A 15,724-nucleotide genomic window follows, 5' to 3' on the forward strand; every position below is an offset into this window, starting at 1 on the left:
AGTACTATAGGATTAAGCTAACGCACCAGGACAAGTGATAGACAACTAAAATAAAGGTGCTAACGCTTTGTAAATTGAGACTTGAGGCAGTAGACTTGTTACATGTGGTCATTTAGCATCTGATGGCAGTCAGATTAAATCAATTTCCTCATGGGAACTGTCAAGGATGTAAGCCAGTGGTGGCTAGATAACTGGGGCAAGCCCTCTGACTGGTGAAAGAGGGAATGAGGGGGAGCTTACTTCAAACAAGTAAAGCCCTGTACACACGATCAGTCCATCCGATGAGAACGGACTGAAGGACCGTTTCATCGGTTCACCGATGAAGCTGACTGATGGTCTGATGTGCCTACACACCATAGGTTAAAGAAGCATTCGGTTCAGAACGTAAACCACGTACGACGTCACTATAAAGGGGAAGGCCAAAGCATTTGGCGCCACCCTTGCCTCTGCTTTTTCTGATTTCGTGTTACCACGTGTTAGTGAAAGTTTGGTGAGAGACGATTCGTGCTTTTCAGTCCGTTACAGCGTGACGAATGTGCTATCTCCATTACGAACGCAAGTTTTACAAGAACGAGCGCTCCCGTCCCCTCATTTAGTCTGAGCATGCGTGGACTTTGAACCGATGGTCGTGCGTACTAACCATCGGTTTTGACCGATCAGTTAGGCGTCCATCGGTTGAATTTTAAAGCAAGTTCTAAATTTTTTGACCGAAGGATAATGGACCGATGGGGCCCACACACGGTCGGTTTTGACAGATGAAAAGGTCCTTCAGTCCATTTCCATCGGTTTTGACCGACCGTGTGTACGCGGCCTAAGACTAGATGTGAAAAAACTTTTTACAGCTCGCACTACTTCTGGCCACCACTACAGATTTCACTCCAATGTAGCTGACTGACCACACCCAGGCAGATACAAATGTTACATGCAATCTGGTGCACTCTAGGGTTGGGGAGCAGTCTAGCAATTGGCCCACACTTCTAGGATTACTTCAGCTATCTTACGAGCTAGAACCCTTGTGTTAATGACTCTTCTTACTACGCACACACATGGGCACACTAGACATTCGACTCACAGTAGCTTGCTGCCACCTAGCAGTTTGTCCTTTGACTGGTCTGCTAGGCAACCATACATGCCTAGATGGCAGATCTGCTAGTTTACAATCTGCATGCAATTAGCCAACACACAGTGCAATTGCATGCCGATTAGCAATGCACTTAGACACAGAGCACATGGACATTAAAATGAAACATTTTCTCTGGGGATAGCTAGTACACTAGCTTAGTACACAGAAGCCAGTTATATTATATAATTACATTTCTCAAAAGTGGGCAGTGCATAAAATACGAACAAGAATGAAAAGGGATAAGAAGAAACAAAATGCAACTTTTACCAAGGTTTATCCTGTGCCAGGAGCATGTCAAGAACGTCTATAATTCACCAGTTGGACCGGCTCTGTTAATCACACAACTATATCTTCTGCTTCTCAATTTATTGAAATATGGATGTGGGCTGGACTTTACTCCTTGGTCAATCAAATCTGGGGGAGGGGGTTTCTTCCTCTTTGCACACCGTATGGTTCTGTTTACTGAAGGGACCAGAGTTAAATGGGCCAAAAATGGTTCCGCTAGCTGGGTCTAGGATTGGATTTTCAACAGCAGCATGTCAGTCCGATCGCAACAAGACCAATCATTGCTTGGCTGTCACGTTCAGACTTCATATAACTGTTTTGGGATTCCTTTAAGATGTCTATACACTACTCCAATCATTTTTTCTTTCTCGTACATCACAGGACACAGAGCGGCATATTCATTACTATGTGGGTTATATGGAGTACCTTCAGGTGATGGACACTGGCAATCTCAAACAGGAAGTGCCCCTCCCTATATAACCCCCTCCCATAGGAGGAGTACCTCAGTTTTTTCGCCAGTGTCTTAGGTGTTGGTCATGGTTTAGCTTACCTCCACATCCTTGGGATTAAGGTGGGCTAACCGGTTCTGTCCAAAGGCCTCAGTGCTAAAGTGGTCAGCAACCGGACCCCAAACCATTGGGGTGTAGCCCATAATGCTTTCTGTTCAGAGAGCTGGACCCTGGGCCCAGAACTTAGAAACCTTTGGGGGCCTAATGTTTCTGTTGCCAGGGTGCTATATGGGCCCAGGACAGTGGCTCCTTCATAGGAACCCAGGGCCTGAAGGTCTAGACGCCACCCACGGAGATGGGGGAAGATTGGACCTCTTGCTGTGCAAAAGTCCTGCGGCATGGAGCAGGTAAGTATTGGGGGAGCTTGCGGAACTTGGTTCTTAGCAGGTTCCCTACAGGGGGTGCACAGGGGGACAGGCCTGGGTATGCTCTGCATTGGCAAGGAATCACTATGTCTATGACAGAGACAGGATGATTCAATCTTTTTTCCCCAGTAATATGTGACCTCCCTGGTAAGTGTTGTTTAGCTGGGCTGCTGGCGCTAGGTGTGGGATCTCTGTAAGAGGGGAGTCTTTTTCCCATGCTAAAAGGAGGTCTGTGACCTACCTAAAGGGCTTACCTGCCTGGGTGCCTGCGCTGCTCCGTCCTCCTCCATGTGTGATGGCCCCCGCCGACGGGCGCGCGCGCGTGCCCGAGATATAAACGATTTTCGTGCCGTTTCCGTGGTGGGGGCGCGTCCCGGTGGGCGGCGAATCACAAATAAAGGAAGGGGAGGTCCTTCCATTAGCTGCCAAGAGCTCAGTGTCATCCTGAGCTAGAGGAGAGGAGGACGCAGAGCGGAGCACGCCGAGGACACCCGGTGGCGAAAGGAAGAATTGCAGTTTTTTCTAAGGACTGTCAAACCTACAGATAGGTTTTCTTTTCCTTTTTTCAGCAGATGGCTATTGGCAATACTTAGTGGGAGTGGTTTCTTTTCCTCTTCAAAAAAAAAAAAAAAAGAAAAAGAAGAAGGGAAAGAACTGCTGATCTCCCTTCTCAGTTTGGGCGTTAGTCTCTATCGCTCCCAAACCGACAGATCCCCTTAGCTACGTCTGTGGCTGGGTGATAGCAGGTGTACCTCGGTATTGTACCATGCCTTCTGGGTCAGAGGGTACAAGGGGTGGGGATTCCCCCGCAAAATCCGAGGGCTCAGACACGGCAATGCCGCTGCTCTCCCCACAGGACATATCAGGGCACGCCTTGATGGGACCTGGGGGATCTGGTGCTGGGGCTGATCCAGGTCAGTCCAACCCCGGCTTTGTCACTGAGAGAGTTCTTGCTGTTTCTTTAGGTGAACTAGAGAAAAGAATGGCAAAAAGGATAGCTAAAGCTATATCGGGTAGAAAGCGGACTAGGTCTCCGTCACCCGAGCAAGAACCCTCAGACACAGAAATCCTTTCCCTAGGGGAATTGGATAGACTTGACGCTTTGGACCAGGGTGGTTCAGAGATCGAGGATCTGGATACTGAGGGGTCTGGTTCAGCCTCCCAAGGGGAAAGTTTGTGGGATCAGGCCTTAACGGACATGGTCCATGAGGCATTTAAGTTACCCATACCAGAACCTCAAGTATCGGCGGTTTCAGCTTTAGGCTCTTTAAGAACGCCTCAAAGCAACGCAGTTTTCCCGATCCATCCTCTACTCGAGGAGGTCATGTTTCAGGATTGGATTAAGCCAGATAGAGTCTTTTTACCACCTAAAAAATTCTCTGTTTTATATCCTATGGAGGAGAAATTCTCCAAAAGATGGGCGCCCCCGGCGGTGGACGCAGCCATCTCCTATGTGAACAAATCTTTAACTTGTCCGGTGGAAAACGTACAGGTGTTTAAGGATCCGGTTGATAAACGCTTGGAAACATTACTGAAAGCCTCCTTTACTTCAGCAGGGGTGATAGTTCAGCCCGCTGTGGCTGCTATTGGAATTACCCAAGCATTATCAGATAAGACTAAGCAAATGCTTAAACTTATCCCTGCCCAGCAGGCAGAGGAATTTTCGGATATACCGAGGGCTATACGCTTTACGGTGGATGCTATCAAGGACTCCATCCAGCAGGCATCACGTTTATCCTTATTTCTAATCCATATGAGAAGGCTCTTATGGTTGAAGAGTTGGGAGGCTGAGCCCCCATGCAAAAAGCTCCTGGTAGGGTTTCCCTTCCATGGAGGACGACTCTTCGGAGAAGATCTGGATAGATATATTCAGACTATATCAAGCGGCAAAAGCACTCTCTTGCCAGTCAAGAAGAAACCCCGAGGGCCCGCGTTTAAGCGCCAGCCCTCCCCGGGACAGGGGCCCTCTAATACCAGACAGTATCGACGGCCTCCTGCAAGATCAGGCTTTAACAATAAGCCACAAGGCCAAGCCACTGGGGGCAGGAAGCAGTGGTACCGCAAGCCTGCGAAGCCAGCCCCCAAGTCGGCCTTATGAAGGGGCGCCCCCACCCACGATGGTGGGGGGAAGGCTACGTCTCTTTGCAGAAGTTTGGGAGGCCAGCATTCCCGACTGCTGGGTACGGTCTTCCGTGGCCACGGGCTACAAACTAGAATTTTCAGAATTCCCTCCTCCTCATTACCAGGAGTCAAGAGTACCAGGCGACCCGGTGAAGGGAGCCGCGTTGATGGCGGCATTGAATCATCTGCTGTGCCAGAAGGTGATAGTAGAAGTACCAGTCCAGGAACAGGGCTTGGGGTTCTACTCCAACCTGTTTATCATCCCAAAGCCCAACGGCGATGTCAGGCCAATTTTGGACTTAAAGGGAGTAAATGCGTACCTAAAGGTCCGCTCATTCCGGATGGAAACTATTCGGTCAGCTGTCGCCGTGCTCCAGAAGGACGACTTCATGGCGTCCATAGACATAAAGGATGCTTACCTTCATGTGCCAATTTTTCAGCCACATCAGGTATTTCTACGCTTCTCGGTGGCTCAGCGTCATTTCCAATTTGTGGCGCTCCCCTTCGGGTTGGCTACGGCCCCCCGGGTATTCACGAAGGTCCTAGCCCCAATCCTAGCCAATCTAAGGACCCAAGGGGTCATGGTCCTAGCTTACCTGGACGACCTCTTGGTCGTAGACCACTCGTTTCCTGGCCTGGAACGAGCAGTCGCCCTCACGGTTCAGTACCTCGAGAGGTTCGGCTGGGTCCTAAATCGAGACAAATCAGCATTTCGGCCCACAAGGCAGCTGGAATATCTCGGCATGAGATTGGATACAGAACAACAGAAGGTGTTCCTACCTCTATTAAAGGTCAAGGCCATCAAAGAGCTAATACAAATAGTTCTGAGCAAGAGAAAGCCAACTGTTCGCCTATGTATGCGGCTACTAGGCAAGATGGTGGCCACCTTCGAGGCGGTACCGTATGCTCAGAGCCACACTCGCATCCTGCAGGCAGCCATCCTGTCAGCATGGAGCAAGAGGCCTCAGGCCTTGGAGATTCCTTTGCCACTCTCACCAAGAGTCCGGCAAAGTCTATCTTGGTGGTTAAACCCTCAGAATCTCCTGAAGGGAAAGACGTTCAGTCCTGTGACCTGGAAGATAGTAACCACAGACGCCAGCCTGATCGGCTGGGGAGCAATTTTGGATGGTTGCACTCGCCAGGGCACTTGGGCAGCGGCAGAGAAGCAGTTGCCCATCAATATCTTGGAGCTCAGAGCTGCCTGACTAGCCCTCAGGGCTTGGACGTCCAAACTGCAGGGGTTCCCGGTGAGAATACAATCGGACAATGCCACGGCGGTGGCATACATAAATCACCAAGGGGGAACCAAGAGTCAAGCCGCTCAGAAAGAAGTGAGCTTGATTTTCTTGTGGGCAGAAGCCCATGTGCCCTGCATATCGGCTATATTCATTCCCGGAGTGGACAACCTACAGGCGGACTTCTTAAGTCGCCAGACTCTATTGCCGGGGGAGTGGTCTCTGCATCCACAGGTCTTTCAGACACTCTGCCAGAAGTGGGGAGTGCCGGACGTGGATATCATGGCATCGAGACTAAACAAGAAGCTAGACAGGTTCATGTCCCGCACAAGGGATCCCAGAGCCTGCGGAACCGATGCGTTAGTTTGCCCTTGGCATCAGTTCAAACTTCTTTATGCATTTCCCCCGCTCCAGTTACTACCCCGCCTGCTGCGCAGGATCAGGGTGGAGCACATACCAGTCATCCTGGTAGCTCCAGCATGGCCCAGAAGGGCATGGTATTCACTAATCCTGAAGATGGTAGTGGGAGACCCTTGGACTCTTCCTCTACGGCCAGACCTGCTATCGCAAGGTCCGATCCTCCACCCTGCCTTACGGCATCTAAATTTGACGGCCTGGAAGCTGAATCCCTGATTCTCAGGGGTAGAGGTCTGTCTCAGAAAGTAATCTCTACCCTAATCAGAGCCAGGAAACCGGTCTCTAGGGTGATTTATTACAGGGTCTGGAAGGCCTATGTAGGCTGGTGTGAGTCCAAGCGATGGCTTTCTCGCAAATTTACCATCGATAGAGTATTAAGTTTTCTCCAGCTAGGAGTGGATAAAGGACTGGCATTAAGCACAATCAAAGGACAGATTTCAGCTTTGTCAGTGTGGTTTCAGCGGCCGCTGGCCACCCACTCGCTAGTTAAGACCTTCCTTCAAGGGGTCTTACGTATTAATCCTCCAGTTAAATCCCCGCTTTGTCCGTGGGATTTAAATCTTGTTCTGTCAAGTTTACAGAAACAACCTTTTGAGCCGTTGGCTGAAATTCCTTTGGTTTTACTAACAAGGAAGTTAGTATTTTTGGTCGCCATAGTTTCCGCCAGAAGAGTATCGGAACTGGCAGCCTTATCCTGTAAGGAACCATATCTTATTTTACATAAGGACAAGGTCGTTCTCCGCCCTCATCCTTCCTTCCTACCGAAGGTTATATCCAGTTTTCATCTAAACCAGGATTTGGTATTACCATCCTTCTTCCCTAAACCTACTTCCAGTAAGGAAGGGTTGCTGCATACCTTGGATATTGTCAGGGCCATGAAGACCTATCTTAAAGCTACAGAGAAGATCCGGAAAACAGATGTGTTGTTCATTTTACCGGATGGGCCCAAGAAGGGGCAGGCAGCTGCAAAATCCACCATCTCGAGATGGATTAAACAGTTAATCTCTCAGGCCTACGGCTTGAAAGGGTTGCCTCCTCCGTTATCATTAAAGGCTCATTCTACTAGGGCCATGGGTGCCTCCTGGACAGCACACCACCAGATCTCTATGGCTCAAGTTTGCAAGGCGGCAACCTGGTCTTCTGTCCACACGTTTACAAAATTCTACCAGTTGGACGTAAGAAGGAATACTGATACAGCCTTTGGGCAGGCAGTGCTGCAGGCTGCAGTTTGAGACCCTCGGATTCCGGGGGCTCCCTTTTGAGTTAAATTTAAAATTTAAAATTATTTTTTCTCAATTAAGTTGGATTTATTATGATTTAAGTATATCTCTAAATTAAATCCTTTTGTCTTGGGAAGATGTTCTCCCTCCCCTCATTGTAAGCATTGCTTTGGGACATCCTACATAGTAATGAATATGCCGCTCTGTGTCCCGTGATGTACGAGAAAGAAAAAGGGATTTTTAATACAGCTTACCTGTAAAATCCTTTTCTTGGAGTACATCACGGGACACAGAGCTCCCACCCCTCTTATGGGGACCATTTTGGGAGGCATACTGCTTGCTACAAAACTGAGGTACTCCTCCTATGGGAGGGGGTTATATAGGGAGGGGCACTTCCTGTTTGAGATTGCCAGTGTCCATCACCTGAAGGTACTCCATATAACCCACATAGTAATGAATATGCCGCTCTGTGTCCCGTGATGTACTCCAAGAAAAGGATTTTACAGGTAAGCTGTATTAAAAATCCCTTTATTTGTTAATGAACAGCAAAATGTGTACGATTAGAAGGGATTATTTCCATCTCTCTGCAACTAAAATGTTAGGTTTCATGAGGGGTAAAATTGATTTCTCTGATCTCTGCCCACAAGTAATTACTGGCAAATAGTTTGGGGCCTTCTCACTTTCTCTTGTTGGGTTTGCAGATGAAATGACTAGGACTTTTCCTTGAGACACATATTTCAATTGTATACCTCCCAGGGTGTCATTTGGGGCCACTTGTCTAATATTAAGAGAATGTTGTAGCTGCACTACCACTGAATCAAACTAGATCTACAATCATACTACTTTCATAGATTATATCCTCTCTCTGCTACTTGTAAAATTAATCTACGTTTAGATTTGTTACAGGAACATTCTCAGTTTGACTAATTTGACTTTTTATAGCTTTCAGTGGCTGCAGTCCTTAATGTTCCATCTAACAGGATTGTAGCCACAGTAAAAAGAGTTGGGGGAGCTTTTGGAGGAAAGATTACAAAACCAGGCATCTTTGCAAGTGCATCAGCAGTAGCCGCCCAAAAGTGAGTATTTTTTGCAATTATTAACTTGAAATTTAGAACCTATAGTTTTGCATGTCTACAATATTTAACCTATGTCTTTTCAGCTTTTTTGACGTAGCAGAATAGAAGAAAAAAATTAAATTGAAATGATTTTTTTTTCATGCAGGCACAAAAGGCCTATTCGTTGTGTTTTGGAGCGAAATGAAGACATGTTGATGACTGCTGGTCGTCATCCATTCAAGGGGATTTACAAAGCAAGTTATAGGAAAATAAATAATAAGATCTTTCTTTAGGAATTACTGTAAGTAAGATGGTTGATATATTTTTTTTTTGTCTTGTTATAGGTGGGATTTATGAATGATGGTAGAATAGTAGGAGCTGATGTTTCTTTTTACGCCAATGCTGGATGCACCCCTGATGAATCCATTTTGGTAAGATAAATCTTCTCTTGACTTTTTTTGTATTTTATAAAAAATTCTGTTTTCAGCATGTATTGCACGTTATTTGCTTTGCCATAAACAAGTATGCAATGCAAATTGTGTTGGCGAGTTGATTACTTGTTCCCCCTGTCACCAGCTGAAATGCCACATGTTTACATATTCCTTAATATTTTCTTGTTTCCATAATTGTTTTAAATATTTTTTAGCAAAAACATAGGCAAAACCTTGTTACAGTAATGGGCCGTAAGTTGTCTAAGCACCAGCAATAATTCTTCAAAAGATTTTCAGATCATAGTCCTTTAATGTGGGAAAAACTTGCCAAATTTTCAGGTGAAATTTTATAGATTGGGAGATATAGGGTGAAGGTTTATTCCAGTGTGGAGTGAATTCTGCAAGAGATTCTGAATCATTGTTCTCGTCCACATTAAACAGAACAGGGCCTCAGAAAGGATGCCTTGGGGGGAGCCCTAGACATGTAGAAGTCCCAGCACCACATCAATGGTTTTGGAGTCCAAAAGTATTTATTGCAAATCCAAAGTTACAATGGCTGGATGGAAAGGGATACTAAGACTATGGAGAATTATTGAATTATTATTTTAGAAATATAAATAATCCTGATATAAAGCTGGTTTCAGCAGCTGGTTTACACAAGGAAAATGTAGGCAGGTTCTTGAGCATTTTACTAGTTTTTGGTTGAGTAGAAAGGGTTTGGAATCTGCATATGTTTGCATTGCTGTCAATAGGCCTGCTTGAGAGATTACCGTCTCATCCTTTCCCATGATCACACACAAAGTGAGGTAAACTTGCGCAACAGGGACACAAGAAGCAATATTGTTTTGGCGGAAATTGTACTTTGACCATGCACAGCTAAGTGTTTGCCAATTTCAAAGACCAAATCACCTCCTGTACTTATAGGAGGGCCTTTTTAACTAGGAAAGAAGGAGAAGAGAAAGAAAATAGAGTCATCTTGAACAAATGAGTTCCCCTACTTTTAGGATTTCTTTACAATTCTGTTTGAGATACTAGTGTCGGTCAGGAGTGTCATGTTAGTAACAATGGGTGATCTATAGAATGCGCCCTAAAAAGTCGCCCACCGTTGCGCCTATGGAGGAGTGGATGATGCCTAGCTGCTGTTTAGAAGATAATAAGTGAACAAAAAGAATGTAAGATGATGAAACTCTCTAAGGAGTGTCAACAAATTAAAACAGCGCTATCAAATAACTGTGCATATTTGACTATATAAAATACATTACTACAACCCATATGTAATGATATACAGTGATAATAAACAAAATATATCCAGTTTAAGAAATAAACACTAAACTGTGACTGTAATAATAAACACCCGTGATTGACTTAAACGTGAAGTGAACGCACTGAAAGTGCAAGAGACAGTCTTTAAAAATAATTTAGAACGTGGCCAAACAAAGCAAAGTTCATGTGTATAAGGATCCTGCGATCTTCAAATTTTTTCAAAAACTTCCACCACACCCGACAGTGCTCAGTGACTCCTCCCCCATCAAATGGACACTCACCGGATAGGTATGCCTCACACTCTCGTGTTTTGGCACAAAAAACCTTATCAGATGTAGTTGTTCCCGTCAATAAAGATGTAATCCAAATATGACATCCAATCAGTTCCACATATATGTCAGAGAGAGACAAAAGAAGTGCAAATAGTGTGATACCATCAAAGGTTTAATAGCACACCAAAATAAAACTTCAAACAGTGCACTCACAAACAAAATCTTGTAAAACAGCAGAATATCACATCAAGAAACTCCTTCAAACGTCAAAATGGTGAGAAGCGGTCACGGCGGACCCCCGATCAGCGAGAAAAAGTGAAACCAATTCTCCTACTCACGGTGCCATGGACTTCTGTCAGATGCAGCTGCACATCCACTTAAATAAAAAACTTCAAACGCACTCTGCATCCAAAAACGCAGCACTCACTAGTAAAATTAGACTGTATGGCAATACCCCGACATGTTTCGTTATAAAAACTTATTCATGGGACTAACCACACAGTCATAAATGGTTACCTTATATCTGATGTAGTCAGATCAATCAGCCTATCAGTCCTGGGCGTTTTCCCACTTCCTCCATAACTGTGGGCGGAAGTAAACGATAATCCCAAACTGCTGTGGGCTGACAGCATCATCCACCACCACTGGCTGGTGTATAAATCAATCAGCCAGTGCGATAGGCGTGGCGCCAGTCCCCAGATTCCAATAGGTGAGAGAGTATGTTAATCACATCCCCCAACAGCAGCAGTCTGAGCCAATCACGTGCTGCACAGCGCATCCCGCTCCGCCTACAACGATGGGCGGGCCTAGAACGCTTATGCAGCCAAAGCTAGGAGGAAGTCAGCGCCTCCTCCATTGGCTGGCTGTCTTACCCAGCAGCCACAGCGGTAAGCCGACCTGATAGGTCGAGCAGACGCTGCTCATGATAGGCTCGCCGCGGGGAATGGCTTCTAACAACACAACAGGGGCAAATCAGCTGTTGTATAGGCAGACGTGGGCGGCGGAAATGAGAGGGAAAAAAAAGCCGATTTCCGGGTGTCCCCGTGACCACGAATCACATCTACAGCACAATCATTACACTGTGTTTATATTGAATAGCCATACAACAGTTCCTAATTAAGTCATCAGCTGATATATATCAATCATGCGCTGGAGTATATCAACAAATACATATAAAAACATTTGTCACTGGATGAAGGCAATAGTCAGTTAAAATAAATTAATAACATTTTGCATTAGTACATATTAGTATCAAACGCTAATTGCAAATTCATATAAATGATTAAATATATATAATTAAAATATATCTAAAATATGTAAGAAATGCATTAAAAATAAAACGATAAAATCAATCTAAAACTGGAACTAAATACAAGTGGTGAATTAGTGATCGCTGAGCTGATCGCAAATGGTCACCGATAACACCACCACTGGAGAAGGGATTAATTAATAGCAAAATATCAGATAAATGAATAAAAGAGTACATATACTGAAAAGATGCCAGAAAGGGTAATACTAAACCCACGGAGGGAAAGGTGTGGGTATGATAAATGTCTAAGAATTATTGATGAAGCAATTCAAGTCTACCTCTATATTCAACCCCCGCGGAAAAAGACATTTTAGCAAGAATATCCAGTGAGTTTCGCGCTGTGAAAGGTCACGGACTCTGTGTGACCCCCCTCCAAGATGGGTAAACCACATCTATGCCACAAAATTGAGCAAGCGTGGGGTCCTGGTTATGTACCTTTTTAAAATGCATGGAAACGCTATGTTCCTCAAAGCCTTTTTTAATATTTGCTAGGTGTTCTGATATGCGGATTCTTAGAAGTCTTTTAGTCCTCCCAACATATAATAACCCGCATGGGCACCATAGCAAATATACAACATATGACGAGTTGCATGTACTGAATTCTTTAATGTCAAACATTGTGCCATCGGAGCTGGTAACTTTGTTAATTCCTTTGTTGTGTTCTTTCACCGTGCGGCAGCAAATACACCTTCTGCAAGGAAAGAATCCTTTCAGATCTATTTTCAATTGGCGATCAGGTGGATCCAATATTTTGCGGACCACTCTATCGCCAAAATTGGGCGCACGTCTATATATAAAACGTGGCTGCTGAGGAATCACTCCACCCAGATGTCTATCTCTGCTGAGGATGTGCCAGTGTTTCTTATATATGGTTTCAATTTCCTTATATTGGATGTGGAAGCCCGTCAGGAAGCTCCACTGGTGTTCATTTGTGGATGGTTCTTCTATTTTCTTCTTAAGGAGTGTCATGTGCAGTATCTTGCGGCTTGATGATGGCCAGGTGCCAGCTCTGACAGGTCCTCTATTACGAATTAGATCAGGGAGCTATTCAGCCGATGCGGGCATTATCCAAGCTTTGTCTGCATGTAACAGGAGATCCTCAGAGCCCAGCTGAAAGGGAGAAGCCAAGGAGGGGAATATAGGGAGCCACTCGCTGACCCTGAGCTCTCGGCAGTGCTCAAGTGGACGGAAAACTAGTTGCGCAAACTGCTGACGTTTTCCCTGCATTAAAGACCCTGAGGGCACTGACCAGGGGACATTCACTCTCACACACACGGTAGGCAAACTTTTGTCTAGAATTCTACTTGAATCTAGAAATGGTCCAGAATCTTTCTGAAATACTGTCGATCAAGAAGAACATGAGGTTTCCTACAGTATAATCCAATAAAATGTTCTGTTTTGAGAATAGATTTGATTTGTTTCTTAAAGCCTCTCGGGGTGATTTTTGTAATTTTTGGTTATTGGATTTATAAAGAAATACATTCCTTTCCAGAATAGATATATAATAAAACAAGCTAATAAGTACAGCACACTGCATCCATGGAAACGCCCTCTTCATGTGTGCTGTTTTGTTTACGGTTATCATAAAAAGTAAAAGAAAATCCAAAATTTTGGGTTGACTTTAAAACACTAATATAGTGGAAATTTTTCAATGGGGACACTAGTTTTGGTGACCCTTGTGACACACTGGGAATCCCTCACTTTGAAGGGATTTACACTAATTTCTTGTTTTGGCTTTGGGACAAGAAGCAAGGGGAAATCTCCCCAATAGGACACAGATGGTAAAGAAAACTGATAGGAATTATAACCCTCCCTTTATCCAAAATGAAAAATAATTTGCCTTACACATTAATGAGTGCAGAAGGGACAGGTGATAGCATGGCACATTTACACAAAAACATTTTTTTTTAATTGTTACTTTCTAAGAAGCACTAAATGGTAAACTGAGAATTTTGGGAACATTTGTAGACAGATGTATATCTTTATTTAAAACCATGTTCTGGATTCTGAGGAAGCTCTTCTTTGGCCACTAATCTGCGTTGAGATTTGTCCTACCCCAATAATGAAATCTTGCTGGGGTGATGGAAGCTGCGCCGGAGTATTTCAGCAGCAGTCCACAATCTGTGCCCAGTGGTAACAGGGTATCAAGTCAAGTTTCCCAACTGTCAGTATCCTCCGGAGAAGAACCAGGCACCCACTTAATGTTGTAATAAAGTGGTATCCTGTGATGCTTGGATGTGCATTAAGTCTGTATGTGTTTTGCTTTATGATTCTTTTGCCAGGCAAAGCATTTCTGGGCTACTGCCTCCTTGTAAGGCCTTATGTTTTAATGGGGAAAGCTTTGTAATTATCTGCATGTTTTATTAATGGAATTTTGTATGATTAATCTGATATCATGCCTTTTGTGTCTTTCTTGTTAGGTACTTATAGTGGCCCTACTGAAGATGGATACTGCATATTACTTCCCTAACCTCAACTGCCGTGCCAAGGCTTGTAAGACCAACCTGCCTTCTAATACTGCTTTTAGAGGCTTTGGCTTTCCTCAGACTGGACTGGTTATGGAGACCATAATGGATGCTGTAGCTGTAAATTGTGGCTTACCTCCCAATCAGGTAAAACACCACTGGTACTTTATTTATATTCCTCATATTAATTTTCATGTTTTTTTCCAGCTATACTAACTCCTTATTCCAGTTTTCTGTTACGTTCCAAATCCCTATGTCACTTGTTTTACTCAAATGTACATATTTTCTCTTTATAAATAAATTTACTATTTAAGTGTCAAATTTTTTTTACTAAATTTTCTTTCATTAGTCAGATTAGAACATTAAATAAATTATAAGTGTATGACAGGATGGTATATAACACCAGACAAACTGAGCAAATTCAAAGAGGGTCAGTCAGTGGATTGTTGGCGGGGCTGCAGGTCCCCTGGTACAATGACCCATCTATGGTGGGAATGTCCAAAAGTCAGAAAGTATTGGGAAAAAATTCTGGGATTCGTAAAGGATATTACTAAAAAGGAAATAAAGACTGAACCATGGATTGTTCTCTTTCACGGTGGGGAGGAAGGGGTAAAAAGATATAAAGATTCTTTGGTTCCACATTTGCTTAATGCAGCCAAGAGGCTGATTCCAAGAAAGTGGCAGGAGGCAGAATGCCCATCGGAATGGGAGTGGATAGACTCGGTAGAAGAGACATATACTATGGAAGATCTAAGGAATAGTGTGGAGGAGGGCAACATGGTCCAAAATAAGAAATGGGACAACTGAAGGGCATTCAAGAAAACGTGGAAAACATAAGGGAGGACATCTAAATACAGTTAAGGTAGAAACAAAGAAATTAGGTTAAAAGGGAGAAACGGGGAAGAGATGTGAGGTGGGGGGGGCTGAGGGGATAGGGGAGATAATTAGATGTGTTTAGGCCATGTACTTAATGAGAATGTTAAAGCTCAAAACTATGTAAAGCCTTTATAACCGTCTATTAAAAAAAAAATAAAGACATATATGCAATGATGTACCACAAATGATGCAAAACCAAGGTAGAGACACTATAAGCTGGCAAAATGTGAGCAAGTCTCGTGTCCTCTATGTGGGTTGAGTCTGAAAGTGGAAAAAAACATTAAATAAAATGTAGAGGTAAAAAAGCAACAGTGGCTCCTGCCTGTCATCAGTCGGTTCAGGATGATTCAGGAGATGGGGGGGGGGCGCACTCTGTCCCCCCTCTTTTCTATGGCCGGCCAGGTTAACGTGCTCGGACAAGGGAACTCCACGCCATTTTTAAAAAAAAATTGGGGTGGAGTTCCCCTTAAAATCCACACCAGACCTCAAGGGTCTGGAATGGATATTTGGGGGGAACCCCACATAATTTTTTTTTTTAAATTGACGGCGGGGTTCCCCTTAATATCCATACCAGACCTGAAGGGCCTGGTATTTGAATTTGGGTGGACCCCCACACTTTTTTTTTTTATGAATGAATCCTCTCTGAATTGCCGGGAGCCGACAATTCATTATAGCCGCAAGTCCGGTTTTAAATGACTTTTTTTCTTTCAGAAATGACACTTTGTGCAGTGACAGTTCTAAGTACTGGAAACATGCGCTTTTTTACATGCTAACTTTA

General features: G+C 44.3%; 1 protein-coding gene across 2 annotated transcripts in view; it reads left to right on the forward strand.

Moving 5' to 3' along the window:
• Positions 1-15,724, forward strand: part of LOC120943720 (aldehyde oxidase 1-like) — a 213,843-nt gene that overhangs the window by 139,409 nt on the left and 58,710 nt on the right. For both annotated transcript variants that reach the window (XM_040357196.1, XM_040357195.1), the window contains 4 exons: positions 8,218-8,351; positions 8,497-8,584; positions 8,675-8,761; positions 14,026-14,217. In XM_040357196.1, coding sequence (XP_040213130.1) covers positions 8,218-8,351; positions 8,497-8,584; positions 8,675-8,761; positions 14,026-14,217 — 501 coding nt within the window. The remainder of the gene's footprint in view (positions 1-8,217; positions 8,352-8,496; positions 8,585-8,674; positions 8,762-14,025; positions 14,218-15,724) is intronic.

The sequence above is a fragment of the Rana temporaria genome, chromosome 6 (assembly GCF_905171775.1).
Source record: "Rana temporaria chromosome 6, aRanTem1.1, whole genome shotgun sequence".
Taxonomy (NCBI): domain Eukaryota; kingdom Metazoa; phylum Chordata; class Amphibia; order Anura; family Ranidae; genus Rana; species Rana temporaria.